Source organism: Lates calcarifer, linkage group LG7_1, assembly GCF_001640805.2.
Source record: "Lates calcarifer isolate ASB-BC8 linkage group LG7_1, TLL_Latcal_v3, whole genome shotgun sequence".
Taxonomy (NCBI): domain Eukaryota; kingdom Metazoa; phylum Chordata; class Actinopteri; family Centropomidae; genus Lates; species Lates calcarifer.
In genome coordinates, this window is record NC_066839.1 from 1,725,240 (window position 1) to 1,744,908 (window position 19,669).

At 43.9% G+C, this 19,669-nt stretch overlaps 1 protein-coding gene across 4 annotated transcripts in view; it reads left to right on the top strand.

The window, feature by feature from the left end:
• The window catches only part of col12a1b (collagen, type XII, alpha 1b), a 105,635-nt gene that overhangs the window by 51,304 nt on the left and 34,662 nt on the right, over positions 1 to 19,669 (top strand). For all 4 annotated transcript variants that reach the window (XM_018674648.2, XM_018674645.2, XM_018674647.2 and 1 more), the window contains 18 exons: positions 2,790 to 2,919; positions 3,017 to 3,156; positions 3,582 to 3,711; positions 3,852 to 3,991; positions 4,090 to 4,219; positions 4,315 to 4,454; positions 5,980 to 6,109; positions 6,441 to 6,580; positions 7,996 to 8,125; positions 8,402 to 8,541; positions 8,644 to 8,773; positions 10,887 to 11,026; positions 11,697 to 11,826; positions 12,255 to 12,394; positions 12,619 to 12,748; positions 15,654 to 15,796; positions 18,167 to 18,296; positions 18,655 to 18,797. In XM_018674648.2, coding sequence (XP_018530164.1) covers positions 2,790 to 2,919; positions 3,017 to 3,156; positions 3,582 to 3,711; positions 3,852 to 3,991; positions 4,090 to 4,219; positions 4,315 to 4,454; positions 5,980 to 6,109; positions 6,441 to 6,580; positions 7,996 to 8,125; positions 8,402 to 8,541; positions 8,644 to 8,773; positions 10,887 to 11,026; positions 11,697 to 11,826; positions 12,255 to 12,394; positions 12,619 to 12,748; positions 15,654 to 15,796; positions 18,167 to 18,296; positions 18,655 to 18,797 — 2,436 coding nt within the window. The remainder of the gene's footprint in view (positions 1 to 2,789; positions 2,920 to 3,016; positions 3,157 to 3,581; positions 3,712 to 3,851; positions 3,992 to 4,089; positions 4,220 to 4,314; positions 4,455 to 5,979; positions 6,110 to 6,440; positions 6,581 to 7,995; positions 8,126 to 8,401; positions 8,542 to 8,643; positions 8,774 to 10,886; positions 11,027 to 11,696; positions 11,827 to 12,254; positions 12,395 to 12,618; positions 12,749 to 15,653; positions 15,797 to 18,166; positions 18,297 to 18,654; positions 18,798 to 19,669) is intronic.

Sequence of the window (19,669 nt, forward strand, 5' to 3'; positions counted from 1 at the left end):
ACCAAGCTCATACTCTGCCCTGGATGACGGATTTTATGTTAAAGAGAAAATTCAAAGACAAAAAAAAATCCCTGAGTCGATGGTCTGCATTTAGAAGTCGTCATCATCAGTGTCATGGTAGAATTGTTTGACAACAAAATGTTCAATAAACCAGAGACTAAAATCTGCCAAAAACTGCATTTACACTACGAGGCTGGACGCTGTTTCAAAATCTCACCTCGCCTCTGGAGCTGTCCTGAAGGAGGTCAGTGAGACGCCGCCAGCAGCGCTCTGTGAGAGCAAGTTCTGGCCATCCTGCGCTCCTCCATCACGTCTTGACGTTTGGTTTATGACAGCGTCTCACATCGCGATTGCGTAGTTAGAAGAGTCCAAGCTCACATTCCTGCACGGTGACCAAACAAGTGATTAGCATTGGAAATGACATGAAAGGAAACCGTGGCCTGTATGAAAAGAATTTCAACGAGTTACAAATTTTACTGTGTCCCTGAGATGTTTTGACAGAGTTCCCCCAAACAACGTGTCAGGGTCGAATCATGATGTCAGCGGTACAGATCCGTCTAATGGATCTCTGATCCTCTCGCTACGTCAGATGTATATACTAGAGGACTGAGAGCATCTGGTGTCGTGTTGTCATCTGCAGGCTTGTTGTTTTTAACATCAGTCATTTGACACAGACAGGATGTTTCTTTGTGCAGGATGAGCTCAGGGTTTCCTCACTGCTCTGACAAATGTAGAAAAGTAGAAAATGTCCAGTTTGGGAATTAAAATAAAAACAGTGTGGGCTGTTTCTCAGGTCCGGTTCTGTGCTGATGCTTTTATGTTATATCATTAAATATGGTGAAATATTATAGTGAAGAAAACAGATTAGCTGTAGACTGAGGTGGTCTTTCTGTAAGTCACAGTGGAATAAATCAAACTGAAGAATCCCTTTGAGAGTCTGCAGCTGATCTGAGATAAGTGATATTCTGGTTATTTTCTTCTTCTCGTGAAAAGAACCAAACCAAACTTAGTCCTCCATTATTGTCCAAAAACTATTAAAGCACATCAGTGAGCCGCAGTGTTCCTTCATCACCATGAACACACACACTGCAGTTTATTTTCCTATATACACTGTCCTGCTGCCACAAAGAATCACCAGAGCACTAAATGTGTGTTAATCCGCCGCTGTAAATAGTCCCCCAGCAAAAGCTCCTCTCAGAATACAGACAGCTGAGAAAACAAAATGCTTCTGAAAATAAAAACAAAATAGATTTTAAAATTACTAGAATAATAAAATAAAGTAATAGTGATAAAACTTAATGGCTCTGTGATGAATACTGTTATGAAATGAGCAGCTCAGTTACCTCATGATTAAAAGATCATCTCATAAGAAAAATATCTCAAATTCAATCCTCGGAGGAGCCACTGATTGTCCATTAGTAAACTACACGGCACAAAATCTCATCCAAATTCCTGAAATACTGATGTAAATGTGATGTGATACCCTCTGTCATTTATCTCTTAGCTACCAGGCAAACTGTTTATGCCCTCTACGAATGTGTTTACAGTGTCGTATCCATTTCATGATATACTGCAGAGTTGTTTGCTCAGGATTTCCCCACGGCCTACTTGGATTCCCTTGCAGAGAAATACTTTACTTACTTGTGTATAAATAATGTAAATAGTTTGCTGACATTGTCCTCAGAAACAGCGGCTCAGTCTCCAAAACATGACACACAGTGAATTACTGTGCATTTTTAGAGTTTCAGCTTAGTTTTTGGAAGACAGAGAGATGAGAGCAGGGATAAGTGATTACAGATTGAGAGACATTAAAACCCTTCAAAGATGCCTGGATGCTGGTTGATTTGGCGACACCTGTGGACACTGGCAGCAACAGCAAGTGTGGTTCGTACCACAGCAGCTACTCTGACACAAATGCAGGAGAAGAGAAGGTGTATGTGTTTGCAGCGCAGCCAAACAAACTTATGCTGTTTTAATAAAGACCTCAGCCTATAATCAGTCTTTCTCCATCATGCCATGAGCAACCTCAAGCTGATTTCATCATGCACACAGTGTGGGTAGGTTTCCCACACACACAACAGCAGGACATGGTAAAAGGAGTTGGTTATCTTGGTGAGGAGTTAGAGGAGCGCAGCCTGTGGTTCTTCATCTTCATCCACCACCTGTTTCAGCAGCTGAAAGCTCTTAATGTGAAGCAGCAGCAGCAGGAAATGTTGTGTTAGCATTAGCAGTAATTTAACCCAGCTCTGACACAGGTGCAGGAGAGCGGACAGTGACAGTGCTTGATGTATTGTTTCCTTGTTAGTGATTGTTAGTGTGTTTGGAGACAGTCTGAATCTAGTTGTGAGAATGGCGGACTCCGCCACAAACAGTAAAACTACTGTCGGGAGGTAATGAATGTAAATACACTTGAATGGCTGTTGCAGAAAAAATGCTAACTGCAGATAGCGTCAACTGTAGGTTTCTTCTTTGGTCATTTTTTGAACCTTCTTTTTCTGATCATGAAAAAAGAAGATTTCATTTTAGTGTTTGCATTTTTACAGCTTCGTTTAATCCTGGTGTTTGTGTTCAGTGGAGTAACCCCACATTTAAGGACACTGACACAGACTATTACCATATGTTACTTCATGTGAGTCTTATATCAATCATTGGCAGTGTTTATTGGCTGTGACAGTCTTGTTCATGTGTCAGCCCCTCGTCAGTCAGCTTTGATGAACTGCTCTGTCGCTCTGAAGTGAAGCTGCGTCTCAGCCAACGAGTCTAACCACTGACATGTTTCCTGTGAACAGACGCAGGTCGGAGGGAAGAAGACCAGCGTCATCCTGCAGAAGCTCGAGCCCGACACGCCGTACACGGTCAGCGTGGCGGCCGTGTATCCCACCGGCGTCAGCAAAGACATCTCCGGAGATGGAAGGACCAGTAAGACTCCGATGGAAAGATACCAGAACCTCTGAACTGTGTCAAAGTAGAGAAGGGGAGGAAATGTACTGAAGTGTCTGTATTTGTGTTTCCTCAGAGCCTCTGGGTGGAGTGAAGAACCTGCAGGTGTTGAACCCGACCATGACCACCCTGAACGTGCGCTGGGAGCCCGCCGAGGGCCGAGTGAAGGAATACAAAGTCTTTTATGTTCCTGCTGCCGGAGGAGCTGAAAGCATGGTAGGACTGGTAGGACAACCACCTGCTTCCCTGTCGCTGTGCAGAGGTTAACCTGGAGCCAAATGATTCACCTGTCTGTTAACGTTGACTGTCTCTGCAACATCCAACCTCTGTGCACTGTAAAAAACTGGACACCCTGCATCTCTGCAGCTCTCTTATCATTTCAGACTGCTACCTACAGACCCTGACTATTGTGCTTTTCCTGCTTTTTAAATAACAGGCTAGCTCACCACATCCAGAGCCTGGAGATTAAAGGATTTTACTGTGGGTTAATTGCACTGCTCAAAGGCGCATTACAAGCTGATGATGCTGCTATTGAAACCGCAGAGCAGCTTTTCATCATCATTTACAGCTGCATGCTTGTTTCTCTGTCTGTTAATTAGGTTTGGAAGCAGCTAATTTGTGTTATTTGTTGTTAAACTCAGGAAACGGTGTCAGCAGGTACAACCACCACCACCCTGCGAGGCCTGCAGCCCGACACCCTCTACACTGTCTCTCTGGTGCCGGTTTACGCAGAGGGAGACGGAAAGAGAATGTCTGAAGACGGGAAGACAAGTAAGACTGAACGCTGAGCAGAAAATGATCTTAAAAAACTTCTCTTCAGTAAAAGTGAAGGTGCAGCTGCAGCTCCTCTCTGTTGCCTCACTGGAAAAGCTGTAAAACGTAGCTCATATACAACTTGTCGTCTTGTTCAGGACCACTGGGCGGAGTGAAGAACCTGAAGGTGACCGACCCCACCATGACCTCTCTGACTGTGGACTGGGACCCGGCCGATGGCGCTGTTCGTCTCTACAAGGTCTTCTTCGTGCCTGTCGCTGGTGGTCGAGAGGAGATGGTGAGACTCTCTTACCTCCCAGGAACAAATACAGACAACACCACCGTGACACGAACCAACCATTGGAATTAACTTTTATTTTTTAAACCTAAAAACAGGAGCAAGTTCCTGCAGGCACCACCAACATCGTCCTCAGGAACTTGATGCCCGACACGCCCTACACGGTGTCGGTGTTACCGGTTTACCCGGCCAGAGAGGGAAAACGCCAGTCTGAGAATGGAAGGACGTGTAAGTCACCTTTTGCCTCTCAGATGATCTACATCATGTAAATACGACCGTTTACATTTACTGGTTTTTAATGACCCTCATTTCCATACCTGCAGTGCCTCTGGGCGGAGTGGGCAACATGAAGGTGACCAACCCGACCATCACCACTCTGACAGTAACCTGGAATCCTGCTGATGGAAACGTTCAGGGCTACAAAGTGATCTACACTCCTACAGATGGAGGACTGGAGATTGTGGTAAAATCCTAACAGTGAATTATCTTGATCAGAAAACTGTAAGGCTGGAATTTGAGACAGTTGAGTCAAGTTAGCTTGAGTTAATCCGACTTAAGTAAAGTTTATTTTAGCTAAAGTGATTCCTGTGGAGGAAAAACAAAATAGCTGAGATGTTAGCGGGGAAATAAAGACAACACATCAAACATACTGACAAGTAAAACTGTGAGTTGAGTTATTTTTATGAGACTGTTAAACCGTCATATATCATCACATCAGTACTGTCCTTTTAATGCTGAGTGGATGTCAGTCAGTCATGTGAGGTTTTAGAGGCTTTCAGGCTGAGATGGGTTCAGACCAGTGTCTTCTTCAGCTGTTTTATATCTGATTGGTTGTTGCACTTTCACTGAAATCTAATCTGGAAAATGTTCAACAAGTATTAAATGTCTCTGGCAGACTGTGTTGTGCTGTTAACACCACCGCTCTGTAATAAGCTGTGCTGTTGAAATGCTGCACATAGAGGCATCATGTGAGGTTGAAAGCTGCCCTCAGTGTAAACTGTGCCTCCGAAGTTATTTCACCATGAGACTGTGGAGAAATCTTTATGTGATTTAAGGTTTTAAAAATTTCCACAAACAAATAGTTTGACAGAAAGACAAAATAAAATAAATTTAAAAAACAATCCTGCTCAGACAGTTACGCAGATGTCACAGGGTTTACAGCAGAAGTTAATAAAGACGCTGTCAGACTTTGTTTGAATTGTCAAAAGAAACAAAACGATCAAAGCCTTCAGCGGAGATTTAGTGATGTCACGCTCTCTGACGGGATAATCCCATCAAGCAGTTGCCACACAAAAGCTCTGAAATCCTTTTTGGCAGAGTGGATCCCTCGTCGCTGCGTGGCATGTTGGTGCGGTTTACATTTCTGGAGCGCAGCTTGCACAGAGTAAGTGTGTGTAAATCCTGTTAATCAGACGACTGCCGTCAGCACTCGACGAGGTTCAGGACGTAAAGAGCCATGAAATAACACATCTGAATGTGCCTGAGCCGTGATCTGGCTGCTCGTGTTTTGTTTGAAATAGTTCATTTGTCTCTGTCGAAGTCGTAATGTTTACCTCCAATTATATGTCAGAATTTTATCTCTTGTGCCAGAGGAATCTTGACAGCTGCTCATGTGGTTTCATAGGTTTCTTCTTCAGTTAGGAAGAAAAACAGCAAACAATACTAATGTCAGTCAGTCTGTCTCGTGTCCAATTTGAACTAAATTTATCAGATTTTGCAGTTTTTTAATAAAGAAAATGTAAAATGATACAAAAAAATCACTTTTAAAATCACCGAAGAGACTAATCTGCCCCAGGATGCACCAGGATGAAGTAACAGCAGTAAACTGATACATAGTTTTTCTCAAACCCAGCTGTTTCCTTTAGGAAAAGTTTGAACTTTTACCTGCTGGAGGTCAAAGGTCAGGGCTCTTGGGTGCAGTAGGAATTTAGCCTCTTGGTAAAGGTCAGTGTCACAGAGCATCAAGTTCACCACATGTGTTTTTGTAGGAGCAAGTGTCAGAGAGCACCACCAAAACCGTCCTGGAGAAGCTTCTTCCAGACACCCGCTACACCGTCACCGTGGTCCCCGTCTACGCAGAGGGAGACGGACCCAGCCTGTCCGACATCGGCAAGACAAGTGAGTGACGGTGGCTGCAGCCGGGTGTCTCATGAACCTCGAAAATATGAAAATGTGTTTTACTGTTGAAGAGTTGCTGAGTAACGACTTCAGCAGGGAGCGAGTTAAGTGACCGAACCAGATAATAGATAAATTCCAACTTTAAGACAAATATACAAAAGCATCAATCTCAGTAACAGCAGAATAAAACTGAGTGTTAATCTTGAGTTCTTGGCGTCCGACATGTGAACAAACTGCCCCCCGGGCGCCAGTAACCTCTGACCAGACGGCAGCTGTGCGACGCTCCGATCCAAGCGCTGAATTAGTCTTCCTGTTTGGTGTCTCCGCTCAGAGCCGCTGGGTTTTGTGAGGAACCTGCAGGTTACTGATCCCACCACCAGCACCCTGAACGTCCGCTGGGAGCCCGCCGAGGGAAACGTACGCGAGTACATCGTGATCTGGGTGCCAGTCGCCGGAGGAGACCAGGATGTGGTAAGACCTCATCGAAACACCGCTGATATCATGTCAACAGGTTTTTATCTTTGCTGAAAACTGAGAGAGACTGGAAGGCAGAGTGAGAGGTAGAAATCTGCCAGTCTTATGTAACTGTCAGGACCTGCCAGATCCAGATGTTGGATTTTCACCAGAAGCTGAGAACTTCATCCACGCCCCATTAGCATCCTGGTTGGTCATGACTGCCTGAATTCTGAAATGAGATATTTTTGTTTTAATTCAAACCACTTTGAGTCATTTTAGCTACCATGACGTCAGAGTGAGGAGGAGAGGTTTTATCCTTTGATTCAACCTGAGGAAATCTCATAAAATCCTCTCTTTCTGTCCCTCTCTAACTGACAGTTATTCAGTTTTTATTACTGTAATTGTGTCTGTCTTATTGTGGTCAGAACAATGTCTTATTTTTACATGCTTCTGTGTTGCATGCTTTAAACCACCAGTGATTCTGAAGGAGTTACAAATAGCTGTTAAGTTGTCAGGTTGTTTACGTCCTCGCTGCTCCCATGTTGACGGAAAGTTCTCCTTCGTGCTGATAACGTGAGTCTGCACAGAGGTTTAAATGCCTCTTTGCACCGACCACACTACAAAGAGAGCTGGAGTATAAGTTTTTAAGTAAGAGCAGGTACTGTACTTAGTGAGCAAATAGCTTAATCTCAGTTTTGGCCTCAGATGCCAGTGGCGTGAGATGATTTCACTTGTTTCCAAGGCTGTTTCATGCAAGAACTTTCTTTTCTTGTCCTGGAAAAAGTGCAACATTGAGTTATCAGAGGATGAAAACCGCTGGATAATGTTGTTGCCTTTAAAATCTACATTTTCTTACAGCTAATGGGAAACATCTGACAGTGCTGTGGGATAGTTTGACTCATTTCCAAGGCAGTTTGAACTGTTTTACATAAAGTAATGACAATATCTTGAGGGGGTCCTCCAGATTATGTCACTTGGTTGAAGAGATGTCGTGAAATAAGATGATTTGATTTGGAAACAACTGGAATTATGTCAGTTTACTGGCAGATTTTAGGACTTAATATTAGATTAAAAGGACAAAGAACCTTTTTATACGTGTAGCTGAGGAAGGCTCCCGGCTGCCAGTCTGGTGCTTTACTTGAAGACCCAGACGATCTCAGGACAGTGTTTGAAGTGGAAGCTCTCTGTTTAAATCCACCTTTATCTCTGAGCTTCTACTGTTTCTGTTACTGAGCTGCACAAAGACAGTTACCGACCGAAGCTGCATCCAAGAAAACTGAGCCCACAACACATTAAACTGTGACATCGTTCGGTCTGAGAGTCTTTCTGCGTCTGCCAAACCCCTCATTTCCTGGATATGGCTTTTTCTAGCCGTTCTCCAAATCCCAGAGTTCACCAAGTTCACAGTTGTTTCTTTTCCTGCCGACCAGGACCAGGTGAGCGGGACCACCACCTCCACCGTCCTGAAGAACCTGGAGCCGAACACAGAGTACACGGTCACAGTGGTGCCCGTCTACCACGAGATGGAAGGCAAACCGCAGTCTGAAAACGGAAAGACAAGTGAGTCCTGAGCAGTCTGTTGGTTGATTTGTAGCTGAAGGACGTGGCTTCAAGAAGGAGAATGCTGAGCCAAAAGTCATTTCACTACATGTGCTTTTCTTATTCCAAAAATTAAATCTCACCTCGCCCAAGACCTGATGAAGACGCAAAGACGTCTGACTTATAGATTGACAGGAGGAAAAGGAAAAAATACTGTATTTGCTTCGTCTTTGTTGTTTGGGTATCACAGAGCAGTTTCAGTTGATTCATTAACCAAAATAACTCTAACCTTCTCAGATCCCATGGGTGGGGTGAAGAACTTGCAGGTGATCGACCCGACGATCAGCACTCTGACAGCTCGCTGGGATCCGGCGGTCGGCAACGTCCGCAGCTACAAAGTCTTCTACACAGCTGAACCCGGAGGAGAAGAGCGAATGGTAGAAACTGTTTTTGCTCGAGTGACTGGACTCAGTCATTCTCGCCACAATCAGATTAAGTCGTTATCGCGCTGACGGATGTTTTAACGTTTTGTGGAACAGGAGGAGGTGTCAGGCGGCACCACCACCACCATCCTCAGGAACCTGGACCCCAACACCGTCTATAACGTGGCCGTTGTTCCCGTCTACCCAGACACAGACGGCATTCGTCAGGCCGAGAAGGGAAAGACAAGTGAGTGAATCATTCAGCACAGTTAGCTCTTGTCCTCCTGGGCACACAATGAATGCAACAGTGGACATTCCTGGAGGCATGTGTGTATTGTTGTTGTAGAAGGAGTCAAATAATCAAATCTGAAAATACCTCTCATGCTCTGTGTACGACGAGGAAGCAGTCAACACAGTAAATCTTTGTTTCTTTACTCTCGTACGTCTGAAGCGTTTGAAGCGTCCGCTGTCTGGTGCACGCTGCAGGACTGAACAAACACCGACGATTATTTCTGACCTGACCCAGGCTCAAGCTCTAGGCCATTAAAGACATCTTTTCTATAATGTGAAAAGATCATTCTAAACTTTTTGTTTCATGACTTAGAGAATCAGTTTCCCAGGATTTGGTTTCACTCGCTGTTTGTAAATCCTTCTCTACATTTCTCTGTAAAGTCTTTCCAAAGTTCTCTAGATGTGATTTACTAAATTGGGCTGCACCATTAAGAGGAATGTCATATTTGGTTCAGACTTTATGAACGTGTAAATCACCCACCAGGAAACATCTGTAGTGCCATTAATCATTTATCTAAACAGGAAGTCTTAGCAGAGTCACGAGCTATTATTTTAGGACATGAAGCAAAATATTCAACTTACCTAACAACACTTAGTTTAGTGATTTATGCATCAAGTGATGATCTAGATCACCTGGTGTCTGAAAGTATGAACAGCTGGTGTAAAACGTTTTCAGAACACTGTCCTGTGTTCAGAGTCAGAGTGGTCATGCAGTTACTAGTTTATTTATTTACTGGAAGTTTGTTTTTATTTGAAGTTTGCTTTTATTACAGCTGAAAACATCCCAGAATAACTCACAGGCTCAGAGGAGACGCTGTTTTTCAGAGAGCATAAAAAGAGAAGAAAATGTGTTAAAAACAAAACAGCAGAGGTGTTTGTTGTTCAGGTACGAAGGCTTTGAAAGTGGAGTTGATCTCCTCACATATTTCTGTTCTCTGTGACACTTCATAAAGATTTTAGACTGTTTTTTTAACCTTTATTAGAAACTTTATTAGAGAAACCTGAGGAGAAAAAAAGACAAATGTTTCCTCCAAGGAGCTGGTTAGTGGAGCTGCTACCTGCTGCCTTATAAGTCACTTTCACTCACATTTAACCTCCACCTGACAAGATGGAGAGTCGTAGCTCACAGACTGATCGCCTTATTTCTTAAATATGTGGCCACTGCTCAGTTTCCCTGAAGCTCGACGAGCCTCTGAATAATGTAATTTGGCTTAAGAAGACGCATTTCGTGCCTCCACTATAAAATGCTGCAGGAAATCTTGGATTACATCGTCAGTGACTTAAAGCTGTCGGTCACCAGGACGGAAAGCGAAGGTTAGCGCTTTAACCGGCAGTTTGTAGTCGAGTTTTTGCTTTTAGAAACAAGAGCCTTCATAAAAACCTTGCGTTATGTAACAGCTTAGCTGGCTGATATAAATGTAATGTTTTCAGTGGCTGACTGGCTGTTGCAGCATTCTTGAGTGCAGAGTGGTCTCTGTATTACCACTCTATAATAACATACTTTTGGTAAAAACCAGTTGTCTCCTGGAAGCCTGGAAGGCCATCTGAAAACCTGCCAGTGATGTAAACTAAAGTACTTAATGGGCTAAAACGTTTTAAAAAAGACACCGGTGTGGTGAGATTGAGAATGAGGATACAGACCTTGTTTATACGAACATTTGTGGCTCACAAAAGAACATAATGAATGCCAGAAAGTTTAGACAACTTCCTTGACTCTGATACATCTGGACACCCCTGATGTGGTAAACCCGCCCATCTGGTGCACCCTGCAGGATAAAACAAATGCTAAGGATTATTTGCAGCAGACATACAGACTTTTTTTTTTTCGTAGGAATTCTTTTAAGTCTAAAAAACTCTTTAATAGGGATGTTCTTGGCTCATGGAAATACCAGAAAATGTAGAGAGTCAGGAAAAGAAAACGACACTCCTCAGTGATTGACAACCTCCCCAACTTTGAGACATCTGGACCGTCCTGATGAGGTGAACTCCACCCATCCGGTGCACCCTGCAGGATAAAGCAAACACTCGAGGATTATGCTCCAGACTGTGATGTGTCCTGTCTCTTTCAGAGCCTCTGGGTGGAGTGAAGAATCTTCAGGTGACTGACCCCACCACCAACTCCCTGAGGGTTCGCTGGGAGCCGGCCGAGGGCGACGTCAGACAGTACCAGATCATCTACGTCCCCGCCGCCGGAGGAACTGAGAGCATGGTCAGTTTACATCCACAGGTTGTTTTATTTGAATAACAGCTGCTCCAGAAATACATGAGTTTCCCTTCCTGTGAAGAGCTACTGGTTTACTTACTGTGTGGGCTTCAGGAGGATTAGCATCTGCCACAATAGAAGCTAAACTGATGTAAAGTAGCTCACATTTCCATTTACTGATGAAGATCATGTGATACAATCAGAGCAGCCTAAAATGACTTTGTGGTTAAATAGTTTTGACAACTACAAGGTGAAGAATAAACTTTAAATCTCCACCAAACTAAAAGAATCTCAACAGAGTAAATAGTGTATTTCTTGGGGACTATTTTCAGCAGCGGATTAATCTGCATTCGTTGCTGTAGTGAGTAGTTGGAGCAGCAGGACGGTGTGTGTGAGGGACAGAGTCAAAATAAGGAATGAGAAAATAAGGAGAAGATTAGATTTGAAGGCTCTGGTCTTGATCTTAAACATCACGGACCCTCGCTCTGCAGCCAAACTTAAACCCACAGAACTTTATTTTAAATTCTAGTCGTGGTTCCAAAGATGCCAAATACTTCAGGCAGAATGTCTGGAAAACGTGTCTGAGACCTGAGATGAATTTTAACCATTAAAGAATTAAAGTTGTTTCAGTAATTTGTCCCGACCTTCTCCAAACGCGTCACTCTCTCCTTCACAGACTCAGGTATCTGGGATGTCGACGAACACGGTTCTCAGAGACCTGCGGCCGGACACCGAGTACAAAGTGACGCTGGTGCCTCTGTACGCCGACGTGGAGGGGAAACGCATGTCGGAGAACGGAAAGACGAGTGAGTTCGGCCAGAGCGCAGCAGCTGTAACCACATCTGGCTCACAAAGAGCTTCGCCAAAAAGTCGTCCCAGTTTGTTTGAACCTGCAGCTCACACTTTGGACAATTATGGTTTTTTCAGAAACGAATCCACTAATCAAGTCTTTAATTCCAGATTTACACAAAACAACTCTTGAACTATGGAAGGAAGATATGATTTTAAGACTGCTGTGAATGTTAGTCTTGATGTCTTCTTCCATAGAAATGATTCATTGGAGCCAGAAAAGAAAGAAAATCCATCGTCGCTGCCTCAGTTTTTTTCTTGATGTTGTAAATGTGGAATGTGCAGAAACCTGATGAAGCACCAACTGGATAATTTGGTGTAATGATATTAGCTGCTCGTTTAGATAAACACCCGATCGTGTGACGGCTCTGTGTTGTGTTGACAGAGCCTCTGGGCGGAGTGAAGAATCTGCAGGTCACCGATCCAACCACCAGCTCCCTGAAGGTGCGCTGGGAGCCGGCAGAGGGCAACGTCCGCCAGTACCGCATCTTCTACATCCCCGCGTCCGGCGGTGCTGAGGACATGGTGAGATATCAAACCGACTTCCTGTGATTCATCCACCTCATGATGTCTGGTGCATCAGGAGTATCTGTAGCTGTGAATGTGCTAGAAGACAAAGAAATGTTCAGCCTGGAAGTTTCATCTGCAAAAATGTTTTATTATTTTACCTTTGTTTTGTTTCTCTGCTGAGCCACACTGATTAGATTAATCTGGTTTATTGATAGTGGTGTTTCTGTGTGTGTGAGCAGGAGCAGGTGTCAGGCGGCACCACCAACACCGTCCTGAGGAACCTGCTGTCAGACACTCCCTACACCGTGACTGTGGTTCCAGTTTACCCAGAGGGAGAAGGTCTGCGCCAGTCTGACAACGGAAAGACACGTAAGTCCTCGAGTGTCCTCAGCCTGACTGATCAGACTGGACTCTGAGGTGAGGAAGACTTTAACCCTCTCCTACAGCAGTGATCAAAGGTCAAAGGTCACAGTTTTACTGAGCCAGCAGTCAGCAGTACAGAACCCAACACATTAATACGTCTGTGCAGTGTAACTGAGACAAATGTTCAGTGTGTTTACTGACCTGAAGTGAACCTGGATCTGATCCTCCTGGTCTTTTTGCAAACTCTGACATGAGAAACATCTTTATAGACAGACAGTATCTCCCAGGTGAGCCCTAAACATCAGAAACACTACTGTTGTCTGCACTATCATCCAAAAGCTCTAAATCACAACAGGCTTTGAACCCGTCCTCAGGAGGAGTCGATGGGAACAAGAGAGAAGCTGATTTCAAAGTGACTGATGAGCTGAGATTAAAGATAATGTGGAGAAACTGGATCCTTCAGGTCTGGAGAGCTGTCGACTCGCTGGTTGCTCTGCTTGCGTGTGGTTTGACGTCCCGTTGTGTGTGTTGGTTTTGCCTCTGCCCAGACTGCGTGCCATGCTCAGTCAGCAGAAATGCATCCTGGGTTGTTTTTTTTTTTTTTAATTGGAACACTGTGAGTGAGGCACAAAAACGATTCCATAGACATCTCCAGCGAGCGAACTGAGACTGAACATTTTATCTCTGGTCAGGATGGTTTGTCGTCCTCCAGATGTGATGTGATTAACAGCTGTGGGCAGTTTATGTCCAACCAGAATCCTAGTTTCAGTTTCTTTTCTCTTTCTATCGTCAGCTCCATCCACAGCTTCACCGGCTCCAAACATGGCGACCCATTAATTCCAATGACCGCTGCTTCTTCTGTCGGTGGTGACATTTCTACATATGCTGTGCATTTTGGGAGTTTGCGCTTTAAATTTTTCTGCAGTCATCGTTTCTGAATGTGCAGGAGGCTCATGAAATTATCAGCATGTGTGTTTTACAGCTGTGTAATTGATGCATATGGCAGTGTGTTACCGACACATGTGAAGTGCAGTTCCAGCTTTGGCCACTTTGCCAAAATTGCTGTTTTGCACGCAGAGTTCTGCATCTGAAGAGCGAGCTGAACCGAACTGGCGCTGGTTGGACAATCCAGCTCAGGTTGCAGCACTGTGTTAGCCTCAGCATAAGGCCCTGTTTAGACTGACATTAGCACTGCGTGAAAAAACACAGCCCTCTAATTCATTTCAATGAGACCACGGCGTTGGCACCGCAGGAACGCTGACTCAGGTTCATGGAGGAAAAAAAGAACCTGGCTCACCTTGGCTCAATGCAACGTGACCTCATCCAGCAGCTCTGCCGGCCAATCAGTTAACAGGGTAAACCAGCTGTTGTATAACTCTTCCTCGTCGTTTAATATACTGCTGTGCAGTGTTTTTAGTGTCTTAAACCTTCAGACCCATGGATTTGTCACTCAGAGTGGTCTTGTGTCAAAGCTGGATCCTGTTTAGAAGGTGTCTCCTGTGCTCGGGGTCGGGGATTAGTTCTGGTTCAGGTTAAATCAGGTGAAATATTTCATCATCTCACTGGTTCCTGAGACAACACCACAAACCTCAGTGTCGCTGCTCGGGCTAAAAACAGTTTGTCTTGTTTATTTCACCAGAAATGTGAAACAGCTTCGAGACAAACAAAAAGTCCTTCACGAACTGACGAGCGAAACAGACATCGGTTTGAAATGTTTGTGTTATTGCAGCTTGAGCAGTGAAACATTCATTTATGCAGAACGACAGTGAGGATTAACTGTCACACGTATCGGCTGCAGAGAGAAGCGAACCAGCGACTGTTTGTGTGTTGGCAGGTTTGGGCCACCTCTCCATCACAGCGGTGACACTGGTCCTCTGTGTGACTCGATCTATCAATGAATATGAGTCTGTGTGTGACGTTAATGAAATTTTACGACCAGTAACTCAGGCCAGTTTTACTGTTTTTGTCCCGGGAGGAATTTGTCACATTTGGTCTGGACAAAAACAGCGACCGAGTCCAGGGTGAGGAATAATTGTGCTCGCAGCTCTAAAACGATTAATAACACGAAATTAGACCAAGATTACATAATGTGTCTGAAGGATTTCAACATCCTGACTGACTGTGTCCTCTGTGTTTTAGAGGTATTGAATGATGATGTTTTAATGTGGTTATACAACATCAGGGAAAGGTTTTGCTCTGGAGGTTTTTCCTCACCGAGCAGGCGGCTACGTTCACGTCTACCTACTGCATCTAGGACTTTTTTTATTGGGTAAAGCTCCAAATACCAGGGGGATATGCACATCTGGTTTGGTTTAAAAGGGAAGTTAAGGGCTTTTGCATAAACCCAAAACTGTGCTACTTCTCTCTTACACATAGACACTATAAAATGACTTCCCTGCAGGAGACTTCTGCTGCACTCAGCATCTGAGTTCAACCTTGAGTTTGATAGTTTGTCCCACTGAAAAGACAATTTATTCCTCTATTAAATGTTTCTTTTCCTTGATAAAAGCCAGAGATTTTGTTGTATTGAAACAGTCACTCCAACACAAATCAGCTTGTTTTGATTTTAGACTTTAACAGAACAAAACAGATTATTTTAAAGTTCAGTGAGTTTCTGAGCAGTTTGAAGAATGTGGTTTCAAATTTAGTTGTGTAGCTTTTTAAAAATGCAAAAGCTAAACTGACAGTTTGACCTTTAGCTGGACAACTGTTCTGTTTAGCACTTCACTTACCAACGTTGACATTTTTAGGAGTGAAATCACTCATGTTTGTAAATCCATCAGCACACTGTCGATCTCAGGTGCTAAAATGGGACGTACTTGGAGCTGTCGTCTGTTTTGATGCTTTGTTGCTAAGTGAAGAAAGTCAACACTCCCACTTCACTTTCTCTTAACCTCTGTGACCTTTGCAGTCCCACGCACGCCACCCAGGAACATCCAGGTGTACAACCCCACCCCCAACAGCCTGAACGTGCGCTGGGAGCCCGCCTCGGGCCAGGTTCAGCAGTACCGGGTGGCTTATTCCCCCCTGACCGGAACCAGACAAGCAGAGTCGGTGAGTAACTCTCTCCAGGCCGTTAAAACACAAACTGTCATTAACAGCAGAATTTGGCTCGAGGGCAGGAGGAGGTGGTTTCCTCCTGAGATCGCTGCTCACCAGAGAAAAGGATTAAAGCAAAGAATGTAGAAACAAACGCTGGCATGTTGCTTTACTTCTAAACACTTATAAACTCTACTTCAGATCAGATCATTAATTTTTTTTTCATAGTGAATCAACTTGTCAGGCTGCAGGTCAACTCTTGTTTCATGGCTCTGGGAAGTTCTTGAGATAAGTGATATTATCTCATCCCTCCAGCAGTGTTACTGTTTCTTATTTTAAGATAAAGAAGATATCATGACTGATAGGGCTTCAAACTAATGATTATTTTCATTATCCACCAATCTGTCCGTTATTTTTACTGTTAATCAACAATACTTCTCTGGGAAATGTCAAGTGTTCTAACTTCCCAGAGCCTTGAATGACATCTTTAAATGTATATCCAGTTTACGGAGAAAACAGAGAAAAGCAGGTTATCCTACAGTTTTAAGATCTACTGAGCTGAGGTGTAGACTCTACTGTTTCTGTTTAATCCATCTCTTCTCCACCTCTGATTAAACCAGTCAAACCAGTGTGGGGTCATAGCTCTCACCGGGTCGGTCTACTTCATGGAAACAACAGGTGGTCTCTTTCCCTCGCTCGTATTTGTTTCTCTGAGTGTTCGTTTTGATGTTGCACAGATGTTTGCACAGCAGTAATTATGGTAATGCTCTTAAATATGGAAATCATGACTTGTCAGCTTTTTGTATCTCTCTCCATCAGCGCTGATTTCACGCACCAGTGCAAATGTCTGGACTGTGGAGAGAGAAAAGAGGTCTTTATTTCCCCACGAAGAGTTTGAACTCTGTGACTGAAGTTTGGAAACACTGCGCGGCGTACACATGTGTGACTGACATCAGTGAATGCTCCTGTGGTTGAAGTATTCAGGACCATAAGGCTGTAATCTAATGAAGCTGTTGTGATGATTAGGCTCTGCTTTGATGATGTTATAGTTTATTATCCCCTGTAGTTACAGCACTCAGTGGTTTATTATCCCCTGTAGTTATAATGTCCTCTATCTATTTTCACTTTTGCTTTTAATTTATTGTAATTAACTTTGATTTTGTTTTGGTCTGGAGGAAGTTGGTTTAACCGACACACGGAGAAGACACAAAGATGAGCTCAGACGCACAAAACTTCACCAACTCTTGATGACTAATTCATTATAATTAAGCTCAAACGGACCACGTTTTACATCAAAGATGATCATTCTGCTGAAGAGGCAGAGTCGAGTTAAAACCTCAACAACAACCTCAGTGTAGCCAAAAGTATGTGGACAACCAAACCAGACACTCTCTGTGGAGGTCGGTCGAGTTCTTCCACACCAAACTGGAAAACCTTTTTTTAATGGGTCTGTAAGAACTCTTCTGTCTAAAATATCACCTTAATCTGAGGCCTACAAAGGCTCTGAGAGTGTGCACCTACGAGGTCCTGAGTAACAGCACAGTGGTTAAATATGACCCCACTCAGAAGTCCATTAATTACCCAGAACAACTGGACTCTCGGCTCCATTCAATGAGACTTAATTCAGCCAGTGAGTTACATCTTAACCCATGAGAGCGGCGCTGCCTTCAGGAAATGACTGTATGACTAAACTTCAAGCCCAACGTAATTCATCCTGTTTTAAAAGGACAACCGCCAGTCCCGAGGCCAGACCTGAGTTTACTGGAGGGATTCAGCCCCAGGCCAGTAGGCGTATCTGTGCTTCCAGTTGTGGGATCTCAACCTCTACATCATCACCGAGGAACATATTTCATGGTCCGATGAGCCAGAAGCTTTGGGTCCAAAACTCTTTGAGATATTTGCTTTAACCAAAACAAAAGCTCTAGATGAGGGCAGATTCGAGTTCAGCCTGCAGATACGTTTCCCATGATGTAATGGCCCTGATTTTTATGGCTAAAGAGTGGGGGATAGATGCCGTGATAATCCCAGTGACAAGAGACGGTCTGCAGTGGTCGAGCTGCGTGTTGGAGCTGATGACGGACTCGGCGCTCTCCAGCCGCTTCTTAGCAGAAACTGTTTATCCGTCAGTCCACTTACTGAATGAATGATTTGTTTGGCATCCAACCTCCCGTGCCTTTGTTAGTGTTTGAGGAAAACTTTGGCAGCAGCAGATAACTGGATATGGGATGAGCAGTGAGGTCATTATGTACATTATCACTGCCAGATCTTTATGTAATGCATGAAGAGGTGCATTTGAATACACTAATCCTCCCCGCTGTGGCTGTCATGACGATGCTGTCTATATATTTGTGACCCTTGTCTTTTTGTTTGTTTTGGTCTGAAAAGGTCCTGGTTCCAGGAAACACTAACAACGCCTTCCTGGACAACCTGATCCCAGATACTCCGTACTCAGTCACCGTCTCGGCTCTGTACGCCGACGGAGAGGAATCGCCGGTGAAGGGCAACGGCAAAACACGTAAGTACAACAACAACCTCACATGTTGACAGGGTGTACAATCAAGAGACCGACTCCGTCCACGCTGAGTCATACCGATATCTTATCATGAGTGGTGCTCGGTGATTCAGTGGTACTTCACATCTATGACTCATATTTAGTGGTTATAAATAAAACAGGACCAGAGACTTTCCCAAACAGAATACTTAATGTTCTAAAATGACAGCGTATTAAGTGTTTTAGTTCTGCAGGATTATAAAGTCGTTTGTCAACACGTTACATCTGCTCCTGTTTATAAAAGATAAGGACTCAAAACTAGAAAATAATCAAATTCTAATCCACAATCAAATCAATTCACCTGTTTGTGTTTTCGTTGCAGTGCCTCGTGCCGGTCCCAGGAACATGCGTGTGTTTGACGCCACCACCAACACCCTGACCATCGGCTGGGACCACGCAGAGGGACCCGTGAGGCAGTACAAGATCGGCTACGCTCCCATGACCGGAGACCCCATCACTGAGTTTGTACGTGTGCTGCAGGAAACGTCTGGTTTACAAGATCTTTATTTAAAAAACAGAACTCACACACTGTTTATGTTTTATTAATAATGAGAGATTGTTTTCAGGTAATGACGTTTTTTGTTTTGGATAAATGTTCTAGATAAACTCTCGATACACTCTCTCCATTCACCGTGATGTTCCCCTCAAACTATGCGGTGAAGTCACATCTCAGGATTCCCTTGGCTCGTTCAGGTTATAAATCACCGATTAGTGAGACTAATTACAGGCTCAGTTGAGCAAACAGTATAATTTGGGCCATAATAACGTTATTAATAGTCCTAAATAATGAGTTGGACCCGGGGTGGAGGGCGGAGACGGTCCAGCTGCGCTCCCCCTGTACTTGTTAGCGAAGCACCTGTTCTGCATGAGTCAGCTCTCTGCAGCGGAGGGACGGCGATGAAAGGATCTCCACTGGAGAACCTAAAACCATTTGTAAATGCGCACAATTATTACAATTGAGCATCTGCGACTAATGGAGAAGTTGTTTGTTACACAGCTTCTATAATCCAACTGAAGTGCAATTTTCTGCTTCAGGATACTGGCAGAATCATTCCTTCCTGTTTATTAGAGAATATTTTCCTAAAGGGACAGAAACTGGTTTTAAAGGCCTTAATTCTCTGCAGTGAAATTCACTCTTTCACTGTTACACAACACCAACAACTTTCTGGAGTTTATCAGACCCTTTATCTCTACCAGCGAAGGTCAGTTAGTCTGAAGAGAGAAGCATGTTTCACACTTTGAGAGGGTGACGTGAGCAGATTTTTAGTGTTATTTATGAACCACAGTAAGATTTGGAGACATGTTTTATCAGTGAAACAAAGCGCAGTACCAGTTCA